Below are 27373 nucleotides of genomic sequence, written 5' to 3'. Positions count from 1 at the left end.
GGTTAAGCAAAACTGACTGGCACACCTATATTTTTGCAATGATTTATGGAAGTAATTTCCAGTGACTGACTGTGTTTACTGTATACAAGAATATAATAAAATAAATTGCACCTAAATCAGAAAATGATGTGCGTGTAAATGATGGTTTTTGTTTCATCAGCTTTTGTACATGCCCCAGAACTGAAGACAGTCTGATGTCTCTGTAGTTAGGCACACTGTGTTCGTTGTTCATGTTCATTGACATTCATGAAGGTTGTAGTTACGCATCTGGATATTGAAAAGTTACTATTCCCAGAGAAAACATTAATGCACTATGAAATTCCAGCAGGTGGGATAACATATAAAGCTAAAACGTTAAAATGTTTTGAGAAATGTTAAAGAAATTGATCCTTTTCCTCAGCAAGGACACATTAAATTGATCAAAAGTGACAGTAAATACATTTATAATGTCACAACATATATCTATTTCAAATAAATGATGTTCTTTTGTCATAATTCACTGAAGAATCATGAAAATAAATATCACGGTTTCCACAAAATAGTAAGCAGCACAACTGTTTTAAACATTGACAATAATAACATAGCATCCATTTACACCAAGTGCAAAAAGCCCACTATGTTGGCAGAGGCTGTTAACTCCACCCACCATTATCTGATTGAGCCAGTATTTCAATCACACAATCCTCCCTTTTCCCATCACATATCAGCTCAGAGCAGCATTTATTTTAAATAAAAAGTAAGTAAATATTTTTTTTTTGGGAAATTAAGCATAAGCAATGTCCAAATAAAGCAGCATCCATGTATGGTTTTAATAAATATAATGTAGAATGTGTTATTATTGCATACGGTTTTGCATACACTGAGGTGCAAATAATATCTGCCACTATTTGCAAGTATAAATAGCATCTAAAGATTTTTTACACCTTTTTTTTTGCTATTTTCTCAGTGCAAAAATAGCTATTTTATCTTAGTGTAAATTACATTTAACGCTAAGTGCAAAGAAAATACTTTTTGTTCTATTTACACAGTGTAAATACTAGCATCTACTGCTATTTGCACTTAGCCGCTGCTTAATAATAAATGTCACTTGAGCAGCAAATAAGCATTTTAGAATGATTTCTGAAGGATCATGTGACACTGAAGACTGAAGACAAATTGCTGCTGAAAATGCAGCTTTGCCATCAAAGAAAAAAAATACATTTTAAAATACATATTTCACAATATTACTGTACTTTTAATCAAATAAATGCACTCTTTATGAACATGAGACCTCTTTCAAAACTTAGAAGTATGATTCAAAAGAAAATATTTGTTTCTTCACCGTGTCATTTTCCCTTATTTTGTATAACACATAATACACTGTGTAGACCAGATGGCAAAACACTCAAAAGCAAGTGAAATAAAGACAAATATGAGACGGAAGAAACAAATAATTTCCTTTATTAAAAGTGTATCATATACAGCACTGAGTAAATGAAATTACCTTTATGGAACGAGACATTATTTGTTGTTATAATAATTAGATAAAAAGGCAAATTCCAAACAGTGGAAGGGCACTGGAAGGGCGGACAGCGATGGGACATGCACACCACAGGATCGTTCCAGATAAAAGAGAAAATTATGTTTTTAATTGCTCCTTTTGCCAAGTGTCTTCCAAACAACCACATTATGAGACACAACTGTCATGCTCTCTCCAGATTTCCCACTTCAAGTGCTCTGTTCTTCATAGTGAACAGGGTATAGAGATGCTCACTTCCCATTGGAATTTGCCCATAAATCTTCTAAAAGCACTAACCAGTCCCTGACAATAAAGTTCTCAGTTTTAGTTATTTCTGAGTCTGAGAAAGTATTTTTTTTTTATTTTCACCTTTAAATATGTGAATTCATATTGTTTTGTCTATTGCACCTTCAATGAAATAAGCAGCTTATGAGTTAAATGCATCCGTTAAAGGTGAAGTTTGTAATATTTGTGACACTAGAAACAAAATTGCTGTTCATTTGAGCAGCCCGACTGGGCTGGACACAACAACACTGGCTAAACCAATGGTGTGAGTTTTGTCAGAGCAATGCAGATGCAAACTTTATTTGAAACCAGTCATTCATGCATCATTTTGTTTAGTGTCACTGCTGTTGAAGAAAAAATTGCACACTTCACCTTTAAATGCATTTTTTCAAGTGTATGGTTTGAGGACCATGCAAAGCAGATCCTTTCTACAGGTAGTCTTATTAGTCCAGGACAGTGTGGCTGTTAGAGAACTCAATATTTGTCTATAAAACTGTATTCACAGACAATAAAGGGGCAATAGGAGCTGAGCTCTTACTCCTTGGCCAGGTGTACGCTGGTGGGTTTGGCTCCGATAGGAATGCCGTGCTTGTGCAGAGCTGTGATCAGCACCTCACGCGTGTCCTTGTTATATGAGTCAAAGTCAAACACATTCCTCACCACGTTGGCCAATCCCTCATCCGGAAATTTCTGGAAAAAGAGGAGAAGAAGGTAAGCCACAAGACAAAAGCGTTTAGTTTTAATGCATTTTAAGAGCACTTTGATTTTACGTTATCAATCATTGCAGATTAAAAACATTTGTACAGGAGAGATTGATAAAATATGTGAGAATAGTTTCCCTTTCGGCTGATAAGTGTGCATTTAAATTGAACTGGCCACAACACACAGGATGTTTGATTGGAATGAGGAATTTACTGAACTGCAATTCAAAAGAAATTCAACGCAGTCTCATGGGAGAGGAATTTCTTTTGTCGAAAACAAGTTTAGCAAAACAAGAATAATAAAACCATATAAAGCTTACAATAACATATTTGATGTCAAGGCCACTAACATATCAACATGATCAAAGGTTTGCTGAAAAACCTTGTGTACACAATCTACAACAGTTCATGCTTTCTGTAGTCTGATTGACATTTAATACTTTTTTTAGTAAGTAAAAGGCCTTCTAGTATAATTGTAAAAATGTGTCCCTTCAGGTTTTAATACATGTGTCTATTTGCTGAGAAATCTTTACTGATTGATATGCATATCCTATATTTACATGCATTTAATGTAAGTATTTAGTTATGCTGTTAGAAATATATCATTGATTTACATTACAAGCTACAAGCAATACTTTTTAGTCATATAAATATCACCAACTGCACTGAATTGCTTACTTTTTCCTAGTTTTGGCCTCTGAAAAAAATGTAGGTGATTTTTTTTCCTCTGAGTATGAGCTCAATATTATCCGATATCACTATATGAGCTACAAAAGCCTGATTTATCAAATACTCAACAAAAACACATATGCAATATTTATTTTAGACTTTCTTTATATATGTTTTGTCTAAAGTTTAAATTAAACGTTCCAATTAAAACAAACAAAACAACTTCAGACCATTATTTCATATGTCAGCCCTTCCAGGGTTAATTTTTGACTAATAATTGTCACAAATTTCAACATGGTCAACACAATTAACAGCCATTAAAATTTAGCAATAAACAACAAAATATCAATAACCTTGTTTTCAGATTTATCGTTTAAAAATGAATGCTGACATCAAACTTAATACAAAAAGTATTGAAGATACTTGAAGGTGTATTTCCACAAGTGTTCATAAAATTAAATCTACTCAGCAAAATGAATTTCTTTTTAATTTCATGCCATTTTAATTCTTTGTTCAATTCAAATTTGATTTGTTTGCTTCCTCACTTCACATATAGGAAGTGAACTGGGATTTTAAATATTTTCAATTCAATTTATTATGTTTCACAACCTGCCTATGGTTAGGTTCTTCTTTGTCTAGATGTATGGACATATTTACACAACTAACTTTAGGATTTGCAAAATGAGATTATTTTAAACAATTTTGAAGGACTTAACAGGCCAGGCACTGGTCGCTGCTTTTCCTTTTTTATCTTTCCTTTTTTGATCCAAAAAAAAAAAAAAAGTTTAGTTTAGAAATTCTTAAGTAGACAATTTATATTTGTGTACAAAGCTGATTTCAAGCATGACAGTCTTTATAACAAATGGTTTATAAGATCACATGGGAAAAAAAAATCTGTCAAGTTTAACTGCTAGTGTAGACTTCTGATGGCTGCTTGCGGCAGACTAATCTGACAACTGACTCCTCATCCAACGTGACAGATGAATTCCATCCATCTATCTGCACCCCTGTCAATCCTGAGCGCTGAGGCTAGAGTAGGAGGAGGCTGGTACGCTGTGTGTGTGTGAGAGCTGAGTTAAAGCCCAGAGACAGGTGGCCCAGAATGGCAGTGTGGCCTCTATGTGTCAGATCAGTCTGTGAGTGGGCCGAGTGAAGAGACAAGGCCTTTCCTCCCTCACTCTGTGTCTCGTGCGGCACCTTTCATCTCAGGCATAGGGTAACTCACCCTCATCTATTAAACATCACACAGTTCATCCCCGACACAAAGTCTGAATTCTTAAAATGGGGAACATCCTACAACCAAGGTGTTTGATGTGTTGTGTGGATTTGGCCAGACATTTGACCTGTGACAAAGTCTGGTCCACTCTGAAGCTTATTCTGGACATTATCCGTCCCTTTAGATGAGAAGATAGCGTCTGATTGTCATGCAAAACAACTGTTCAAAAGTTTGGGGTCAGTTAGGTGTTTTTTAGTAAAGACACTTATAATGTTACAGAAAGTTACAAGAATCTTGAAGAAAAAAAATGATCACTGTTACCACAAAAATATTAAGTAGAGCTGCACGATATAATGAAATATCGCAAATGTACACATTACAATAGGCATATCACAATGGTTTGCAATAACTGAATGATTTTAATACTTCAAAAAGTTATGAAAATTCAAAGTTTTAGATCAACACAGATAGCAGATAAGAGACTGGACACATGACTGTTAAATACCTGTGACATGCTTAATGTTAAAAAGCGCAATAAGCAGCAGAAAAGAATACACAGAAAGCCGCTGTTAGAACACCGCTTCTCGGACAGTGCAAGATCCCGAATTCAGTTCCCTTCCGAAACTTATTTGGCCAAATACACACAAAATTATGTCAAAATGTATGCATAAACATGTTGCTTAAAGTTAATCAAACAACAAACCACAACGAGAAAAATCACTCACTGCTCTTTTTTTTAAAGTAATGGATGCTGAAAATACAGCTTTTCCATCACAGAAAAAAACAAAACATTTTAAAGTACATCAAAATAGAAAACCGATATTTTAAACTGTAATAATATATTTCACAAAATTACTGTATTTTTGATTACATGAATGCAGTCTTTTTGAGACTTCTTTCAAAAACATATTTCAAAAAATCTTACCGACCCCAAACTTTTAAACAGTAGTGATATAATTGATATTAAAATAATAAAAGGAGTGGAAATACAATTTTAAATAATAGCGTCACTCTGTCCATTATTTGCTTCCATTTTGTGTTAAATGCATCAGCCGTCTGAAGCTACAACTACCTGCCAGTTACCTGTAGGTGTTTTACGATGTTGACCACCTCTCGTGTAGAGTAGGGGTAGGTGATTGTTCCTTGGTCAGCCATGGCCCGGAGCTCTCCGAATGCAGCCACCAGTTTCTGGAGAACAGCATCAGGAACGCCAGGCCCGTACTGCTTCAGCATGGCAAACTCTGCCTGAGGTTTGGGGTTGTCCACTGCATGGCAGCTAAATATGTCCCCTGAAAGAGTGATTCATCATATCATCATGAGTATTACAAACAAATACAAAGCCCTTATTTGATATTTGTTTGTAATTTTCATGACATTCTGTGATCAAATACTATATAATGGAACTGTCAATATATAAGCCTTACCAAGAGCTCCAAAAAAGTCATTTCCCAAAAACGGAAAGCCTGGTCGGTTTGCTAAAACAATCATGCGGAAGTCTGGATGCATGGGAATGGCATTAGGCCTTCCTGCTGCTTCCAACGGGTCTGTGGAAATCAAACAACAATTCCAGTTTTAAAGACTGTCAGTGACGGGTCAATGATGTGGAACATGTTTGATCCTCTCAGTCCATTTCACCTGACACTATTCTTCTTCCATCTGCCAGGATCATCTCTCCACTTTCCACCAAAGTCTTCAGGATACAGGTGACATTTGTGGGAGCTTTATCAGCTTCATCTATTACCAGGATGTGTCCCGTCTTCACAGCTTTAACCTTGAAAACAGCACATTTTTATTTCATTATTTATTTATTCCGTCAAGTCAACTTATATGTTAAGCAATGTCTCTTGCGCCAAAAACAGGTGTAATATAGTTTAAAACAACCATTTTCCATCCTCAGGATACACTACCAAAGTTTGAGCAAAGTATTTAAAAAAATATATAATAATAATAATACTTTTATTCAACAAGGATGCCCTAAATTGATAAAAAGTGATCATAAAGACATTTATAAATGTAAAAAAAGATTTACATTACAGATAAAGGCTGAACTTTCTATACATCAGAAAACCCTGAAAAAAAAAAATCACAGTTTTTACAAAAACAATGTTACTTGAGCATCAAATCATCACATTAGAATGATTTCTGAAGGATCATGAGACACTGAAGACTGGAGGAATGATGCTGAAAATACAGCTTTGTCGTCACTCGTCACAGGAATACACTATATTTCAAAACATATTCGAATAAAAAAAACAAAACAGCTATATTAGATTGTAATCAGATTTCACAGTATTACTGATTTACTGTATTTTTGATCAAATAAATACAGCCTTTGTGAGCATAAGGCCCTGTTTATCCCTGATATTAAGATGCGTTTGGTTTACACATGCCCCGTTTACCCCTAGTGTTTAAATCTCTTTTGTCCACTTTCTCCCACTTCTGTCCTGATTTCTTCGAGGAGAGGGTCTATGGGCGGGTAAATGAATGGGCTTTTTCAGATCTTTCGATCTAATGGACAAAATAAGCTCACACAATATACACATGAATGCGAAAATCAAACTTCAAACAGTAGCTTTAATTTCTGCTCTGACAGCTGTGAAACGACAACGCCCAACACGTCTTCTTGTTCGTCTCATTCACAGATAGAAATCAGGAATGGTGAGAGAACATTGTGCTTGGTCCGTTTTTCATCTTCAACCCAAACTTGGGTCTCCAGCCAAAGTTTAAATCCTGTCTGGCCAGCGCGCTTCCCATTATGTTAACGCATTAAATCAGTAAGCGGAGAGTAGTCTGTCTTTTGTGGCTGTTCGAATGCATTCGACCACATGACGGTTCACTATGAAAGCAATCCGGTCGAATGTGAACAGTAGTGCACCTTTACTTTTATAATCTTTGTATTTAATTAGGCAACAATTCACTTTAACTTCTAAGATGTTCCTGAAAAATTGAGATCAACAATGGAATCAGATTGTGACTGGCTGAATTGAAATTATTTTTTTAATTATGAGGAAAGATATGGCTAACTACATGTGCCAGAGAAATACACTATTATTGGTATTAATGGGTAGAAATACGCTACAATATATTTCCGTTTTGAAGGCAAAAACATGAAAACAAATTACCCGAAGGTACACGGACCAGCTTGGTTTCCATGCTTTCCTTTGACTGACCATATTTGAACTGTTGAGCCGCAGATCCTCTTTATTCCAAAACAGCAAAGAGGAACAGAGTTAATAGGGAGCTGAAGATTATAGCCGTGTTTTCATCATCTCTGATATGTACAGCTGACATTAGCACCTCTTATTTACAACCCAGAGCTGAAAGGTGGTTTGCGGGGAACAAGGGGTGTTTTCTTGATGCTTTTATCTGTTGGACCGGCACAATGAGAGACCATTTGGAAGCATCGATATCAGATGAGGCGCCAGAAGGGGCTTCAAAGCCTAAAGACTATTTATACCCTGAGAGCTGCCGCTGGGTGCTAATTGAGGGGCCAAACTCCGAGTCACAGCCTGCTTTTCATCTCCATCCACCTTGTTTCGAGCAGAGACATCGTTAAAAGCCTTATGTAGAGAACCCCCGCGACCCTGCTTCAAAAACAATGTGTCTAAATGGCACCACCACGCTAACAAAACAACAGGCCGACTTCAGAAACGAGCAGCGTGGAGGATTATAACACACTGTCCTCGAGGTCATTCATTAATTTTTAATGCTTTTCCCCTCATCTGTGCCGGGGAGTCCTCCGGGTTTGAGCTGGCAACGTGTTTGTCCTTGCTGGAGCAGTGGTCTGGACCATCTGCTGATAGATGTATAAATATCACTATGAACCACTGAGGTGATGAATCACATACACAAATACTGATAGAGCTCACTGTAGGTAAGCAAGTACGGGCTCTGTTACAAAGCCTTGCTGTCCACTGCCTACGTAGGAAAGTGTCTTTGAGGCAGCATCATATGTCAAATGAAATGGCATGGTTCATACAAATAAAGCTGCTTTTGTGAAGCATAAAAGACACTGAATTGATTCCAATAGAGTTCGGTGTAAAGGTGTGATCACATTGGCAAAAGTTTGCAGACAAAAAAGGATCCATGTCTATTTTCAATAGATTAGCGAAGTATATGCACAATTCTCACTGAAGTCACTTTCAAACCAAGTAGCTTTCTGTTGGTCAACATGGCAAATTGACGTGAGCAACTTGAAAGTAAGCTAAATCTGCATAGAGAATTTTATGCCATTGTGCAAAACTCACAATCGCGATTCAAATCAATTCCAATTGGAATGACTGGATTTCGACCAGTGAAATTTCACAAAGCATGTGACTGTGAAATGTGACGGCACTCAAGTTGTGTTGCTAAGCTAACAACATGATACTCTTAACTTAAGTAGTTGTTAAGTCAAATATATGTTGCAGTGCATTCTGGGATTGCCTTCTCAAAGCAGGATACATTTGGCCAAAAGTCTTCTTGGAACCGGGATTTTCAATTCAGGGTCAAAGACTGTTTACAGTAACACAAAGACGGTTCACTCGTATTAGTGTGAATGGAAGAAACTAACCTTCAATATGGCGGAGAAAATCCCGCCTTCTGAATAAAAGAGCTGATCAACAAATGGTGACTTTTATTCAACGTCATTGTATCACTACAACTGCTGATAGATGCTTTGGATCTTATAGAAATTGAAACTCACGAATTGCGCATTGGTTGGACCAACCTGAAATATACACTTTTTAATGCTTTTTTATAAGCGAAAGAAGCAATAATTGTGATTCAGTTCATCTTGGTCTAGCATGCCCAAAATAGCTGCCCGAAGGCTCTGCCAATATGATCGCTGAGCGAACAGACTTTCCTTGAAAGAAACTTTGTAGGGTCCTGGTCACTAAAAGTCAGAAGAAAAGAATTGAGAGAAAAATAGAAAAACAATTCTACTTAATGCATTTTAAGGGCGGTCAAAGTTAAAGTAACAGATAATACATTTTAACAATTTGCCTTGTACAATGGCAACATTAAAGCCAATTATTACTTCTATTTTTTGTCTTTATCTAATATCACACTTAATATTTCACTTATTATACACCGGGAGTTCAGCTTCAATCCTAATTAAAGGCACCTGATCCAGTTAATCATATTTGAGAGACCTTGGAATCAAACAAATCTACAAAAATACCAGTTTTAGAAGAACTTCTCAACGTCGAGAGTAAACCTGTGTCTGTGTAGGCAGCTCACTAGGTTTTTAAACAGAGCCATGATGTCAGTGGTGAATACTGACCAATGGAGAGTCTTCATAGACGATGACTCCATCTCTCACAGAGGGCTGCAGAGTTAAAGTCTGGACTGTGGTGTCTCTGTTGAGCATAAAAACAGAGCTTTAGACTGTGTTTGTCATGAAAAATGATGCATACACTCTAAATGTTGACTCTGTTCACAGTTAAATCATAGCTAATTTCTCTAGAGGATGAGATGATTTGTGGATTCATATTTATGGATCCTACATAAGTATAAAGTAAACTGACCTACATTCAGTGTGATGGACAGAGCGTTCGAGTGCAGGTTTGAAATGTGACACATATCTCTATAGGCTTAGAGGAAGGGAGAATCCCTGAAGTGATTACTTTAGACTAATTTAAGATTTCCATAATCGCTAACCAGGCCATAATGCATGTGAGTTTGACTTTGGTTTAACTTTCAAGAGGAAACTTCCAAGATGATATCAACCTCTGCACCAAATAGATGGGTTAGACACAGGGACATCTTATTCAGCTGTATTTATCCAAATCCAGTAAATAGTAATATTGTGAAATATTACAATTAAAATATGAATATATACAGGGGTTGGAGAATGAAACTGAAACACCTGGTTTTAGGCCACAATAATGTATTAGCATGATGTAGGGCCTCCTTTTGGGGCCAATACAGCATCAATTCATCTTGAGAATGACAGATTCAAGTCCTTCACAGTGGCCAGAGGGATTCTGAGCCATTCCTCTTCCAGAACAGTGGCCAGGCCCATATGTGATGCTAGTGGAGGAAAACGTTTCCAGACTCGCTCCTCCAAAATATCCCAAAGTGGCTCAAACATATTTAGATCTGGTGACTGTGCAGGCCATGGGAGATGTTCAACTTCACTTTCATGTTCATCAAAGCATTCTGTCACATGCTGTGTGCATTGGTGCTTTATCATGCTGATACGTGGCAACCCCGTACAATGTTTGAAACATTAGGTGCACATTATCCTCCACAATGGTTCGATATTCCTTGGCAGAGTCCATCAAGCACAGAAGAGAATGCCATGATATTGCAGCCCAAACCATCACTGATCCACCCTGTGCTTCACTCTGGACAGCAACAGTCCAGGTGTTGAGCCTCTCTGAATCTTCTCCACACCGTAACGCACGGATGTGGGAAAGACAGTGAAGGTGGACTCATCAGAGAACAATACATGTTTCTCTCCACAGAAGATCTGCACTGTTGGCAGCACTGAAACCGACATTTGGCATTGGAACGAGTGACCAAAGGTTTGGTTATAGCAGCCCGACCTTGAATACTGACTCTGTGGAGCTCCAGATGAACAGTTTTGGCGGAAACATGAGAGTCGAGGTGCACATCTGTGGACAGCTGTGGATTTATGTTTTTTTTTGGATACGGGTTAGTACCTGGACATCTCTTTCAGACAGCTTCCTCTTGAGTTGACAGTTACTCCTGTTGGATGTGTTTCGTCCTGTATGTTGGTATGCCGACATTACCCTGGATCCCACAGCTCTTGATAAACCACAAAGAGTTGCTGTCCTGGTCACAGATGAGCCAGCGAGACGAGCATCAACACATTATCCTCTTTTGAACTCTGATATGTCTCCCATTATGTTGTGTGGATTGCAATATTTTATGTTCAGCTGTGCTATTGCTCTGCTAATACAATCTTCACACTCAGCTCTTACTGATGGAATGTAAAATCAGTGAAGATTGTATATAGTCGTGAAACCTGCAACACTATATTGGCCAGTGTTTCAGTTTCACTGATAAACCCCTGTATATCCCATATATGTCCCACAGTGCATCCTGGTGCCATCAGTTCCCCAGGTAACCACCTTCTACTGCTCCAAGGTCCAGTTCAGAAGCCCTCTGACCCTTTGTAGGCGCTTACGACGGTGGACAGAGGTCATCATAGGGACTCTGATTGGTCTATGGCTACACAGTACCACGCAGTGCCTTTGGTGCCCAACACTCTGTCGCCGGTTTGTGGTTTATCCCTCCTCTGACCAAAGTCGGTAAATTCTCACCACTGCTAACCGAGAGCAATCATCAAGTCTTGCCATTTCAGAGATACTCTGACCCAGTTGCCTTGCCATAACAATTTGACCCTTGTCAAAGTCGCTCAGGTCTTGTCGAGGAATTGTCGAAAGACATACTTTTGTGTTTCACAGAAGATAGAAAAAATAATAAGAGGGTTGGACTTGGAGCAAGGTTAAATGAATGATAGTATTGTAAAATGTGAACTGCTCCTTTTAAGTTGTACTTTTGCCTTTGAAGAACTACAATCAAAGTTCCCTCTGCCCTGTCGACAGGTGTCCTAATTCATCAGGATTAAAATAGCTCACTCAAGCCTTAGAGAGGAGATCTTTTTATTTAAGGCACTCAGTCAGTCTGTAAAAGAAAGTTTCACCTTCTAACACACAAAAACAAAATCGTATGATTCATCTGTGTCCAGATGTTTATCTGTCTGATAAATAAAGGTGTCCTCTTTCCTCCGTTTCATTCATATATAGAAAGGCTACATTACTCAGTTCTATACTAATGAAGAAAAGCTCTATGTAATGTCACTCAGTGGATGTGGGTCATTCCCGGTGTGGCCTCATAACCAGGTTCTAATTGAGTCTAGCGGAGAGTAGTTTCTGATAACAGGTCTTCCTCTCTGAGAAGGCTTTATTTGAGAAGAACTTCTTTTATTTTACCTGTGAAGCTGAAGATATTCTCTCGGTCTGTTCATGAGATGCAAAAATCGATCAACAATCTTGTTTTTCCCAACACCCTGCGAACAGAGTAAGAACATGTTAAAGGAACAGATCACCTATAAATGAAAATAAATGTGTCATTCATTATCTACCCATCCTCATGTCTTTCCAACCCTCTTTCTCAACCCTTTCTTCCATCTGTCAAACAGATTTTAGGCAGAATACCAGAGCTGGTGATTTATACTGTCAAGCTCTAAAAAAAGCACCATTAAATATTATAAAAGTAGTCCATATTACTCATGCATAATATTCCAAGTGTTTTGAAGCCAATTAGTTGATTGACCATTACTGGGGCTCTTAAATTTAATTCATGCTTATTTAATAATAAAAAAGCACCTTACCAGGTTTGACATAATTTGCATGTATAGAGCTCACGTCATGTTACCAATAGTGACACGGCAATACTGTTATCCTTAACTGTATGAATTGCTATCCACATTAATTCAATGAAAAACAGAAGCTCAGACAATCTGCAAACAAAATTAAAATTGTATTAGGTCAAAACCACATGAGGGTCAGCAAAGATGACAGTTTTCTTTTTTTCCATCTAAAGTATAGAGCAAATCAGTGTTTTATTATATCAGTTCAGGCATAACTACATTGGCAAACAAACAAAAAAATTAGATGTAGTTGAGAGTTTAAAGATGTGGGTCAGCAACCCTCTACAATGCAAGTAAATCACTCACATACATGACCAAACTTCACGCTAGGCACAAAAAAAAAAAGTCTTTAATTAGTCAATGGCTAGTAAATTGCACGATTTCACTTGCATGTGATTGAGTGAGACAAAAAATAAGTTTAGCACAGATATAATTTTGTTGCCTGCTGAGCTGTATTTTTCTTCTATTGTGTTTATTTGTGCTACTGCTTATAGTTTAATTATTTGTACTTATTTTATTATAGACTGTATACTTCTCTTTAATAATGTTTGAAATTTATGCCAATTTCTAGCCAATGGCGACTCAAGCTTCAGTGTGTTGAGCTTCAGGGTTGGTCAGTAATATATATATACGAATTGCCAGATATATATATATATATAGATATATACTACCGTTCAAAAGTTTGGGGTCAGTAAGATTTTTTATGTTTTTAAAAGAAGTATCTTCTGCTCACCAAGGCTGCATTTATTTGATAAAAAACAATTAAAAAAACAGTAATATTGTGAAATATTATGACATTTTAAAATTATTGTTTTCTATTTTAATCTATTTTAAACTGTAATTTATTCCTGTGATCAAAGCTTGATCTTCAGTGTCACATGATCCTTCAGAAATCATTTTAATATGATGATTTGATGCTCAAGAAACATTCATTATTATTATCAATGTTGAAAACAGTTGTGTACAAATTTTTTTCAAAATTCTTTGATGAATAGAAAGTTCAAAAGAACAGCATTTATTTAAAATAGAATATTTTCTAACATTATAAATGTCTTTACTGTAACTTTTGATCAGTTTAACTCATCCTTGATGAATAAAAGTATTGATTTATTTTATTTCTTTCCCCCAAAAATAAAATAAAAATTCGTACTGACCCTAAACTTTTGAACGGTAGTGTTTAATGTTACAAAAGCTTTAGATTTCAGATAAATGCTGTTCTTTTGAACTTTCTATTCATCATAGCATCATGAAATATGAATGTAAATAACTGTTTTCAACATTGATAATAATCATAAATGTTTCTTGAGCATCAAATCATCATATTAGAATGATTTCTGAAGGATCATGTGACACTGAAGACTGGAGTAATGATGCTGAAAATTCAGCTTTGATCACAGGAATAAATTACACTTTACTGTATATTTACGTAGAAAACAGCTGTTTTAAATTGGAATAATATTTCACAATATTACTGTTTTTGTTTGTATTTTTAATCAAATAAATGCAGCCTTGGTGAGCAGAAGATATTTATTTTAAAAACATTAAAAATCTTACTGACCCCAAACTTTTGAACGGTAGTGTGTGTATATATATATATATATATATATATATATATATATATATATATATATATATATATATATATATATATATATATATATATATATATATATATATTTTTTTTTTTTTTTTTTTACTTATTTTAATTCAGCAAGGATGCATTCAATTGATCAAAGGATGAAGGATCATGTGACACTGAAGACTTGAGTAATGATGCTGAAAATTCAGCTTTGCATCACAAATGACATTTTAAAATATATTCAAATAGAAAACAATTCAATTTTGAATTGTAATAATATTTTACAATATTACTGTTTTACTCTATTTTATGATCAAACAAATGCAGCCTTAGTGAGGATAAGAGACTTATTTCAAAAACATAAAAAATTTTTTTAAAAAAGAATGGTAGTGTATTAAACAGGAAAGCATGTATTCCCAGGTCTATTTCATTTTATTATACATATATTTATGTGTTCTGTGTGTCAATCAATCTACTTGTCTAAACTCTGAAGTGACAGCAGTCCGGACGCCCACTCTTTTTCCACACCCTCTGGTCTCTAGTAGAGACAGTGGGCGAATGCCTGGCCGCCGTAGGGCACACCGAGTCCTAGCTCACCCTGTAGCTGGTGGGCAGATGCTTTACAAACGCAGCTGCGCTTCATGGCATGACGCCACCGCTCTGGGATAATGTACTGTACATCTGCTATGCTCTCAGAGATGAGAGCGGACAGACACCTTTGCAGACTGTCGTCCTAAAGATGGGAATCCTAAATTACCTGGTTCCCCACAAGAAGAAGGTGTTCCCCCAACAGGAAGTCCTTCAGCATGTCCTGCATGACCATCATGTGCTGTGAACAAACAGACAAAACATATTTTAGAATGAGACCAGTACTAAACACAGTGGGGTCCCAAACTTTAAATGACAAAAATTCCAGATTTTCAAAGTGGTCTGAGACACCAAATCTGGGATTTTTGTCATTTAAAGCTGGAAACAAACAAAGTTGAAAAACAGGATCTTCAAATGGACAATCAAGGTGTGAAATAATGGTTTAAAGTATTACCAACTTGTACCTCAGGTTTCTAAAAAAAGCAAAAATACAGGTTGCAGTAACATTTACAATGGAAGAAATCCTATTAAAAGGATTTAAAAGGCAAGGGTGGTAAAGGATGTTAAAGCACTTAACATGAGTTATTTAGTTAAACCCTGTGTATAATTTGATCTATATGGTTCTTAAAATCATCCATTGTCAGGATGAAAAGTGTTTTAAGTGGTTATTATTGGTATTTCTGTAACCAATAAAATAATTACACTACCGTTCAAAAGTTTGTGGTAAGATTTTTCTAATGTTTTTGAAAGTAGTTTTTTCTAATGCTGCATTTATTTGATCAAAAATGCAGTAAAAACTGATTTTTTTTTAAACAATACTATTACAATTTAAAATAACAGTTTTTCTATTGTAATATATTTCAGTTTATGTGATGCAAAGCTGAATTTTCAGCATCATTACTCCAGTCTTTAGAGTCACATGATCCTTCAGAAATGATTCTAATATACTGACTTGCTGCTCAAGAAACATTTCTGATTATTATCAATGTTGAAAACAGTTGCTTAACATTGTTTTTTTTTTTGGAAGCCATTAAAAAAATGTCAGTATATTTTGATGAATAGAAAGTAAAAAACAAAAACAGCATTTATTTAAAATAGAAATATTTTATAACATTATAAATGTATACGCATCTACTGTCACTTATGATCAATGTAATACATCCTAGCATAATAAAAGTATTAATTTCTTTAAAAAAAATTCTTGCTGACCCCAAACTTTTGAATGGTAGTGTGAATTTGTAACATTCAAATCATGCTGGAAATGGTCCGTATCAGCTTTATTTGTCAGTCAAGTGATTTAAGCAAAAGGAGGAATTCTTAAGGAGGAATAGAGGGGTGCATGTATGACATCAGAACATGGAAGTCTAATTCGCTGCTGGTTCCATCGAGATTTTCCTATGGGGTTTTATAATGTGTTTTTTATTATTATTATTATTTACATGTAAAAGCCTGTGATAAACATAACTAGACTATACTTTGACATTAAATTACACACTCAACCAAACGCGAATTTTGACGTGTAAGTTCAAGTAGTCACTAGATAAGGCAGCTTGGGGTGTGAGTGTGTGCAGTGAACGTTGAAGCACAAAACGTCAAAGTACGGTCAAGTTATGTTTACCGCAGGCTTTATTTTACTCAAACATTGAAAAACCCTATTATAAAACCCCACAGGAAAATCTCGAAGGAAGCAGCAGCGAATTAGACTTCCTGGTTCTGACGTCATGCCTGCACCACGCTATTAACTTTTTGTCATGGTACTACAATTTGTAATGAAAACAATTACGTATTTTCACAAGTGGCCTCTGACTTTTGTGGTGCACCGTATGTCACGTGACCTGATCCATCTCAGATTGCTCCAGTATGAAAACACATGAGAAAATCATCAATTATATCTGAGAAGGTCACCTACATTTTACAGACACACAAAAGCTGAATGGATATAGATGGGAGCAGAAATTAATTCTGGTCCAGTTATGGCACAATGAACTGAATTTTCTATTTCTGAGGCTGCAAAGGCACAAAGTGCTTTTTCAATACGATAAGGTCATATAAGAATGATGCGTTTACTGCATACACACATTATACAAAAAGCGATGCGAGCGGACACGCGAGTTTGCCAGATTGGGAGGGAAATGTCCTCATTTCTGCCTCAGTGGACTACTGCACTTCTCCTTCTAGTGCTCTAAAGACAAAAAAGCAGGTCATTGAAAAGTGGGACAAGAGTAACTTTTTTTCCCTTCCACCTCTTTCTGGGCCTCAGAAGGGAGGGTAGAGGAATATCTAGGTCATCCTCGTTCTCTTCTCACATCACTGAGCAACAGTAGCGCGAGACCAAATGCCACACATGCAGTGTGGCAACAACACTGAGTATTACTATTGGGAACACTTTATATTTTGTAATTATTGCATGATATAATGCTAAACGGATCATTTATACTACCATTTAAAGTTTGGGATCGGAACATTTTTTGAGGGAAGTCTCTTAGGCTCACCAAGTCTGCAATTATTGGATCAAAAATACAGTAAAAACAGTAATATTGTGAAATATTGCTGCAATTTAAAATAACTCTTTTCTATATTAATATATTTTAATATGTCATTTATTCCTGTAATGCAAAGATCAATTTTCAGCATCCTTACTCCTTCAAACATCATTCTAATATGCTGATTTGCTGTTTTTTTGTCATTATAATTATGTTGAAAACAGTTGTGAAGCTAAACATTTTTGTGGAAACCGTTAAAGATGTTTTTTTTTCAGGATTCTTTGATAAATAGAAAATTCAAAAGAACAGCATTTATTAGAAAAATACATCTTTTGTAACATTATAAAGGTCTTTACTGCCACTTTTGATCAATTTGATGCATCCTTGCTGAATAAAAGTATTCATTTCAATGAAAAAAAATCTTACTGAACGGTAGTGTATACACATTAAACTAGTCATAAATACCATAAATATTCATATTTGAATGTACATTTAATACTGATATGTTCCATAGTAAAATAACTGTAACACAGTCTTAAGTGGCTTATTGCTATTATTTGATGAAATGCACAAATGTTCAACAAGAAAATGTATTTATATTAATAATATACAATAATAAACAATTTTCCACCAAGTAATAGTTCATTAGTCTTTGTGCATTGAAGATGAAGTACATCATTTCAGAATTGTAACCTGTATATTTGAGCAGTTAAATTGGCCAGAAATGGTGTGTAGAGTTGGATTGTTTTGACTGAACAGTGGCAGATGGGGGAGTATTTGAGTCTTTTTTGTTTGGGTTTACAAATGCAAAGTAACTGATCGCTATCTAGTTGAGCATATGAGCAGTTGTGCATGAGAAACAGTGTGCTTTGATTCAGCAATAAGAGACTTAACTTTGAATGCTGAACATCCCTCAGCGAGAAGACCTTGAAATCCCTAATAATGAAATATAATTACACCCTGTTTCACTGTGGGCCAGCCGAGATCCTGCTGTACTTGAACGTGCCTGTGTGTTTGGCCAATGTTCTTCTGTGGGTCCTCTCTGAGATCTGACCTTTGAGCAAAAGTCTCTGCTGATTTACAAGGCTTAGACAGATAGATTGAGCTTTCCTCACTGCCAGACCAACGTCGCCTCATTGCCAAGCAACGTTGCATTTTTTTTTTTTTTAAGTACAGAATTCATCTGGTGTTCGGTCACAATGTGTGTGTGTGTATCTGCTATTCTACAATGCTTTGATATTTCGATTTTTTACATTTTTGCGATAAGATTTATATTGCGATAATATATAACTGCAAATGTCCCCAAAGGAAAACTGTCCACATATATTTTTCTCAGTCTGTTTTTTCATCTTCATATCTACAGTTTCTCCTTCGTTCCTTCCTTGTATTTTAGACATTTTTTAAATAGAAATTACAGCTGACAAATAAAAATGTTTGCACACTCAATTCAATGTATTTTTTTTTTTTACAATACATATTGTTATGCAGTTTTACAAAGAACAACCTTACAAACACCCTGATGAACAAGTTAAAGGTGATACTATTTAGTTAGAAAATGTAATTATGTTATGAATCGTGTTTATATTGTTATAGGAAAACGCATACATTTGCCATTAACAGCGTACGACTTGGAAGCTAGATGACGCAATGGAGTCATTTTTGTTGTGAAACAGCCTACTACACAATAATGCTTAGGAATACTTCCCAAAAATTGAAAACTCATCAAGAGAGATAGTCACAGAGGTTTAAAAAATGATGACAGAATTCTTCTTTTTTGCTGAACTATCTCTTTAAATGAATAGAGCAGCTCTTGAGGCTTAAGGCATTGTGCTTGGTGAACCCATATCTTTCTTTCTCTAGTCTGTGGGCCGCAGAGAAGAGGACAATGTTTCTTCCGGTAATAGGCAGATAAGGACCTCACCTGAACGTTCTCATAAAAGAGCACGTCTGGGACCTTCATCTTCTCATCAGGGCTGTACACAGGAGCCGAGATGTTCCCTATGGTCAGAAGTCCATCTTTTACTGTGCCTAACAGGGGAGAGCAGAAATGAAAAGAAAACATTAGAGATTCTCCAAAAAGAGATTTTACCTATTCAGCCATGTCACTGACCAGCTGCTAGGGACACAGCCTCTTTTCTACACAAAGACAATCTATTTCCTCCCATCTACACTTTTACACAACACAGTACTGTACATCTGAAATCGAAGACTGTGAAACAGTCTCTTACAGACAGTGGGGAAAATGGGACAAAAATATCAGGGCAGGCTAAAATTACTGAGGAACCACTGAAGCTGACTGAGCCTGGTTTGTGTGAAATTTAAAACTGAATTGAGAAGGACTTCAAATTCAGCAAGATGCAGAGTTGTAATTTGAATTCAAATGTAAGGAAGTGGAATTAAATGGAATCTAACTGCTGAAAGTGGTCAAAGATAATACATTTGAACATGTGATCATACACATGGAGTATTTCCATAAGCATTACGTGATGTTAATAATTAATGTTTGAAACGAAACCTATAGAAATGTGTAAATAATTTATAATTATATAATAGTTATGCAGTATTGAATATCTTTAATATCTAATTTCTTTTTATCTTTTAATAATCTAACAATGGTGGAAGAACGCTATTTTCCAGAATGCTCTAATTTACCCAAAAGTCTTTAAAATGTAGCCAAACATACAATAGATGCAAATTTAGGCAATATTTATTTTCACATTTTAAAAACAATGTGGCAGACATTTTATGGTGCTGCACGTGTTAGTTTTCTGGTAGTATTGAACGTTACAGAAATATATTTAAGACTCGCAAAACATATTCTTCACATATGAGAATAAAGTCAAAATTAGTCATAATTAATGATGTTGTGTTCACAAAACCCATTTCATTACATAAGTTTACAAAACATGGACTACTGAAATCCCTCTATTGTATCAAGTTGAATTTCTTAGTATTATAATTCAACATCCTGTGGATCATGGTCCAATAAAATTTTAATTCTGATGGACTATAATAGTAACTCTGACTTTTGCTTAGCCCTGGTCTGAAGTGGTGTTGTACTGTAACTCACAGGTGTAGAGGTGGTTCTGTTCTAATGCTGGGTCAGGCTGATCCTCTATTGAGCAGTTCACCAGACTCTTCTGAAGAGACGAGCGAGCCAGGCTGGGCAGAAACCTACAAAAAGAATTCATTCTTTATGCATTTCAAATCAACTTTTCCCAGTCATTGTAAACTTTACAAGCAATGAAGCAGGCGGTACAGCTGCATGTTAAAGACAAAGTGTGTAATGTGTAGTGTGTCAATCTTAGCATCAAACATAATAAAGAAAAAAAATATATATATATATTTTAAAGCAAGATTTGCGTTTGCCATTGGTTGAAAACAGACAGTCAATCTCATAACTTTGCTGCTATGTCATATCCAGTCTTACTGTCTCTAGTGGCAAATAAATTACACATTTCACTTTTAAGCTCTAAAGGCCCATTCACTTCAAGTATGCATGAGGATTTTACAATATAACAATGCATCCAGATAAAATCCCTAACATCAATTTGTGAATACAAGAATGATGGTCATTTCGACATTTACATCAGTGCGATTCATTTTAGTGTAGAGTTTGATGTAGTACGGATCTTTGCAAACCGCACCACGAAATGCGCTGATGACGAAATACGGCTGTGTGCACTGTCCTATTTGCCAATTTCAAGAGTCCATAAAAAAGACTGGTACAGTAAAAAGTGCAACATTTTTTGGCTTTCATTAGGGCAGTATGTCATATTTCAAGGCCTTATGTCCACTTTGGCGGCCGACCACAGCCTGATGGCGCAATATGCGGCTCAGTGTGCATCGTCCTATATGCTACGTTTAATGGTTCATAAAAAAAAAAAGATTGGTAAAAAAAAATGTATTAAAAAAACGCTCAATTTTGATTTCATTAGGGCAGTATGTTTATATTGTCCCATGTAAAACTTTAACGGCCAAATTTAAAAATATTGGTACAGTAAATATATTTCACAAGATCAATTCACCCTTTATTAAACCACTTTGTTGGATTTAACAAATCCTTGTAGGTGGCAGAGAAATAATCGCGTTATATAAAGGGGAGGCGCAGGCATCAGTAAGTGACAAACGAATATGTAGCTGGATTGAGCCTCGTACAAGACAAACTACTCTAAAAAAATCCAAATGTTGAGCACTTATTACTGTTCCAATCTTTTTTCATTAACCATTGAACTTATCATATAGAGACAATATAAGGTGGATATAAGGCCTTTATACTAGAGGTACTGCCCTGACAAAATCAAAATTTGCACATTTTACTGTACCACTATTTTTAACTTGGCCATTACATTTTTATATGGGACAATATAATATACTGCTCTAACGAAAATCTAAATTTTGAGCACTTTTACTGTACCAATCTTTTTTTTAATGAATAATTAAACTTAGCATATATAAGACAATGCACACTGAGCCGTATATTGCACCATCAGCCCATTTTGCAGAGGATGCTTTAAGCGGACATAAGGCCCTGATATTAAAGGTACTGTCCTAAAGAAAGCCAAATTTGAGCAAACAGATCTCTATTAATTCATCCACATCCATGCTCTCGTTTGATGGCAGTGACGCACAAAGGAAATAGCTTCTAGTCAGAGCCGTCTTTTAATGCGGTGCAACATGAATGAGTTTGAGTTTGTCTACCTGGACAGACAGGCTTTGTTCACAGCGTGAGCAACACTCTCCTGTGGATACTGAGAAAGACGGCGACAGATTCTCAGCAGCTGCCTGGTGGACAATGAAGAAGCAAGGGACAGGGCCTGGACATGGCACAAAAACACCAAAGAACATTTACATTTCATCTCACAGAATCAAAAACAACAAATCCCAGAACAAAACCCCTATAATGGGGAAAAATATTAACCAAGTCTACTGAATAAGTAGGACAATCACTATTGTGCTCTAATACAACAGGATATTTAGGGTTTCTGGGACAGAAAACACTAGTAAACAGCAGAGTAAGCAGTTACTAAACAAGAAACCATATGTGGTGTTTTTTTTTTATAACAAACCCTTAACAAATGTGCTGATAAGAACCTCCTGTCTCTCTATATGAGTCTGCTCTTTGACCACTGGAGTCAAGAAATGGGCCACAATCTCTCTTTGCTCCATGTATGTGGTGAAGGAATTAATTCCAGCCTCTGCTTTTGTTAAAGGATTTAGGGACCTAACATTGGTTCATTGGCTCACCGTTGGATCGTTGGATTTTCTCAGGCTGTGAGTCAGGTGTTGCAGCTGCTCCACTGCTTCTTTGGGAACATTTGGGATCTGTTATAAAAAAAGACATTACACAAAACTCAAACATAGAAAGAAAGGGTCAGAGCAAGTGATGCAGCACATAAACATGTTGGGTGTAAGCATATTTATTCAAACACCACACTACTGACATTAGTCTGAAGGTGATGTGACTGACCATGCCCTGGAGAATGGCCGTTTCCTCTGCCTTGGCCAGTGGTTTGATGGTGTGAAAGAGAAACATGGTGAGAATCTCTGGACCGAGCCACTGCTGAGTGGTGCTCCCGACTTGAGGAGGCTCGGCTAGGGCAATGATCCTGAATGACGGGTGGATTGGGAAGATGGATCTGTGGAGAAGATAGTTTCTTATTTACATCAAACACAGTCTCTTTATCAATTCTTGATCCATACTGGAATAGTAACACAAAACATCAACAAGTTTAATGCTTCGACAGAGGTTTGGAGAGTGGACAACCCACAGCTACCCAAGAATTAAACTATTCTAATTCACAACGTGGAAACAAAGAACCAAAGAGGAGTGTACGCAAATCGTGGATTATCCTGCTTAAACCATGGTCATTTGCCAGCAGTGACAAGTTAAAGCTGTTATTGATGTTTGCAGAGCAATATTTGACCGGAAGGATACAAATTATGGTTATTTTAGGCAGTTAAATAAGAATCAAAAATCTAATGTAAATTAGATCTAGCATTCTGCCTGTTTTGAATCAGACACAGAGATAAAGTAATGCTATACGATTACATATATTTGAATGAATGAATTACAGCTGTATGTTTAATTACTTCAAAGACAGCAGATACCCCATTGTTGCTGAGAAATATAATGTAGCGATTCAATAGCAAAGCTTTTTCATTAAGTCGTAGGACAACATTGATAAGTTTCTGTGATCCTGAATGTTTCTGCGTGATCTCCGATGTGCGAGTAATGTAAGTTTTTATTCATCAAAGACTTGATGACATGATCCTTCAGAAGTCATTGTAATACGCTGATTTGCTGCTCAAGAAACATTTATTATAGTCAATAATGAAAACGATTGTGGTACTTAATATTTCTGTGGAAACCGTGATACATTTTTGATAAATGTATCACGGTTTCCACAGAAATATTAAGTACCACAATCGTTTTCATTATTGACTATAATAAATGTTTCTTGAGCAGCAAATCAGCGTATTACAATGACTTCTGAAGGATCATGTGACACTGAAGACTGGAGTAATGATGCTGAAAATTCAGCTTTGCCATCACAGGAATAGCATTTAAAAATATATTAAAATAGACAACATTGTAATAATATTTTACAGTATTACTGTGTTTACTATATTTCTGATTAAAGGGCACCTATTATGCAAAATTCACTTTTACATGGTGTTTGAACATAAATGTGTGTTGGCAGTGTGTGAGCAAAACCACCCTAGAATGATAAAAATCCACCCAGTGGTTTTTTTACAATCTCAATAAATCATAAGCACTGTCTCAGAACGAGCTGTTCTCAGATTCGGCGCAATGTGACGTAGAATTGAGCAGGCCCCTCCAACGACTGTTGAGTGACACTTCAGTTTGAGCCTAGACCCGCCCTGAGTGAGCTGGACACAGAGTCCGCCATTGTTCGACGCTTGAGCAGCTGTAGACAAGAATGTCTCCTAAGTGATTGAGGTGTGTTGTTGATGGATGTAAGAATGAACATAGCAGTCTTCATTTACTCCCGTTGTTACTTGAGGATGGATCTGTACTGTTTGTGATCAAGCTTACACTCTCCGGAGCCACAGGCCTAACGTTACTGACCACGTAAGAAATGAAAGTGCGAGCGCGCTCTTTATGACAGCTCTTCGAGTCATTTTACGGATATAAGGTTTACCAGTTTATTTAGCACCCACTGAAAAGGTGTGTATATTTGTTTACTGTTAGTTGTAACGAGTGTTTTGTGTACTTCGCTGTGTATGTTGATGATAATGAAAGGGGGAGAGAGAGAGAGAGAGAGTTTATGGATAAGACTTTAATGCGCACTTCTTACACTATGTTTATTCAGCTCTTACAGAGATTCTCTGGAGTAAAACTAACGCTCATCTTTTGTGTGATGTACAATAAACTTCACCGAACTCGTCAGTATATTTTGGTCATCATTCGGACGGGTTTTGCTACAGCAGGCTTGTATTAGTGGATAAAAGCAGATGACAAATAAGTTCTAACCATAATTAAACTAAACTATACCTGTTCTATGTCCATACAGCATATATTCTCTGGCTCTGTGGGCATTATTGTCCGACTCCGAGTCGAAATGAACACCGCAACTGAGAGTTTCTGTTCTGATATTATCAGATGAGATTGTCCTGACTCTGAGCGTGAGCTCGTGAGGCTCCGCCCCCTGTGCCGTGCAGCAGCAGTTAATTTGCATTTAAAGGGCACACACTAAAACAGCGTGTTTTTCTGAGCCCCAAAAAATTACAATTTAAACATGCTGTAAAAAATTATCTGTTGGGTATTTTGAGCTAAAACTTCACATACATACTCTGGGGACATCAGAGACTTATTTTACATCTTGTGAAAAGAGTCATAATAGGTGCCCTTTAAATAAATGCAGCCTTAGTGAGCAAAGAGACTTCCTACGGAAATAAAAAAGAATCCTACGACCCCAACATTTTGAATGGTAGTGTATCCTTCTGAGGGATCTAAATGTTATGCCTGCTACAGAATCCTATAAGATCATTACAAATAACATGGATCTAATAAACTTGGGTCCGACATGTATGTAGACTGTACACCTTTGATGCCACCTTTGCATGCCAGTTTTGCAAATGGAACTTGAGGTAAGTAGTTTTAAGTTTTAATCAATACGCAATTTCATGTTGCATTTTTATTGGCTAGTCAGTAGACGTGGGTCGTAGCAACAAACACACTGTGAGATGATCATGCTAAACTTCTGACACTGTCAGAAAATTATCACTGGCTATCTTTGGTCGCAAGACCGTGACAATGGCCATCTTTAAACCTCTCTCACTGTACGACGTAGGAGCACCGTTTAGGATCTATGACCACAGAAATCATCAAGATTGGCCATATTTTGTCTGGGACAGCCCAAAATCACACAATGTGTATCGGGCATTAGAAACACGTTTACTTCCAACAATGTTTCTTAATGCATATTGTTTCACTTCTTATTCATTTAAAATAGTAGGCAGTGAGTATAAGTTAATATTACATTCTCAACATAGTCAACGTGACGTTATTACACTTACAATATAAAGACAATGTAAAGCTGCTTTGAAACAATCTGTATTGTGAAAAGTGGTATATAAATAAAGGTGACTTGACAATGGAGCAACATGACGAGCAGGTGACCTGAAAACTAATCACTAGCCACAGTGACTGTCAATCTTTGTTATTATGATTATGATATGTTCAGGGTTTGGCATAACCAAAGGCACCTGATCACTGATGACGATATGAGAACAAGATGAGGTGAAGCCAGTCCATTCATCTGTCAAAGTGAATAGGATATGCCCATGTCAAGATCTGTGCCCTCGCTGATCTCTGGCACACTGATATTGTATCCCTGACAATAGCTCGTGCTCGAGCTGCATCGCCACCTAATCCCACTGGACAGCTCCGTCTATTTATAAACAGTGGAGCACACTGCATGAAATGCAGAGATACACCTACTGACAGCGAGAGCGATCGAGATTCTTCATTATCACACCATTTTAGATCTTCATCAGATCAACTGCCTCCTGTTGCCTAGCAACACCTTCCTGCCTTCCAAGTCCATGTCCCTGGTTTCAAAGACACCAGCTCCACTTTCTTACATTTACACATCATTACTGAATGTACCACTTGTTAGCAATAATCATACACAGGTGCACCGCTATAATCTTTACTTATAACACTGAATGCGTTACTGAGAAAAACGATAAGAAACACCATTTATCCAAACAAGGTTAAGTGACCAGGGGCAGCCATGTTAAGCTACAAAACAAAAGAGCGAATTCCATGTGACTACATCTACTTAAGCCATATAATAGGTTTGTGTGAGGAAATAACAGACTTAAGTCATTATCCACTGTAAAAATTTGTGGTCATTTATGTTCAAATATGGTGCATCAAGACACATTTCGCCAGGTTTGACGTTAATATTACTAGATTCTAATGACCTTTTAATGACGTGCATTTTGCATTTTTGTACCAGTGTAAATCCAGTTGAGAACCAATTTGCATAAAAATATACACAGAAAGCCTGAGAGTGAAATGGAAAGACAGACCAAGATACTAAGAATAGTTAATTCTGTGATAGCCCTATTCAGTGTTGACCTCAGGAGGTCAAAGGCTCCAGCCCTGTCCACACAGCCAAGCAAAGTGTGACTTTCAGAGGCGTCATTAATAGGCCCGAGCAGTGAGGAGCGTGTGTGTGTGTGAGCCTGAGGCCGACAGAAACAGAGGCTCGATAATTAAGAGCAGTATTGGAACCACATGAAGAGACCACAAGTGAAGTCTGAGACACCGACTAGAAACACAGGAAGAGGAAGTGGCTTTATTTCAACCTCAGACGCGCCACCACAAACATCCTTCCTACCCGTCTAGGTGTGGCTCCACCAGCAGGACACAAATATACATCCAACAGCACTGATTTCTTCACCAACACACTCAAAGATTTGTAATTTCACTGACC

The 27373-nt window shown here is 36.6% G+C and overlaps 1 protein-coding gene across 2 annotated transcripts in view; it reads right to left on the bottom strand.

The window, feature by feature from the left end:
• Positions 1-27373, bottom strand: part of vwa8 (von Willebrand factor A domain containing 8) — a 118000-nt gene that overhangs the window by 66991 nt on the left and 23636 nt on the right. For both annotated transcript variants that reach the window (XR_013822240.1, XM_079880696.1), the window contains exons 15-26: positions 22873-23041; positions 22650-22727; positions 22104-22219; positions 20473-20576; positions 19324-19430; positions 15089-15160; positions 12313-12389; positions 9633-9708; positions 6005-6140; positions 5794-5913; positions 5453-5658; positions 2322-2473 (exon numbers count right to left, since the gene is read on the bottom strand). Coding sequence is in view for 1 of the 2 variants with exons in the window: in XM_079880696.1 (XP_079736822.1) it covers positions 2322-2473; positions 5453-5658; positions 5794-5913; positions 6005-6140; positions 9633-9708; positions 12313-12389; positions 15089-15160; positions 19324-19430; positions 20473-20576; positions 22104-22219; positions 22650-22727; positions 22873-23041 (1413 nt within the window). In the remaining variant the exon portion in view is untranslated. The remainder of the gene's footprint in view (positions 1-2321; positions 2474-5452; positions 5659-5793; positions 5914-6004; positions 6141-9632; positions 9709-12312; positions 12390-15088; positions 15161-19323; positions 19431-20472; positions 20577-22103; positions 22220-22649; positions 22728-22872; positions 23042-27373) is intronic.

Source organism: Squalius cephalus (genome assembly GCF_949319135.1).
Source record: "Squalius cephalus genome assembly, chromosome: 9".
In the NCBI taxonomy this organism is placed as follows: Eukaryota; Metazoa; Chordata; class Actinopteri; order Cypriniformes; family Leuciscidae; genus Squalius; species Squalius cephalus.
This window is presented reverse-complemented; position numbering and strand designations above follow the sequence as displayed.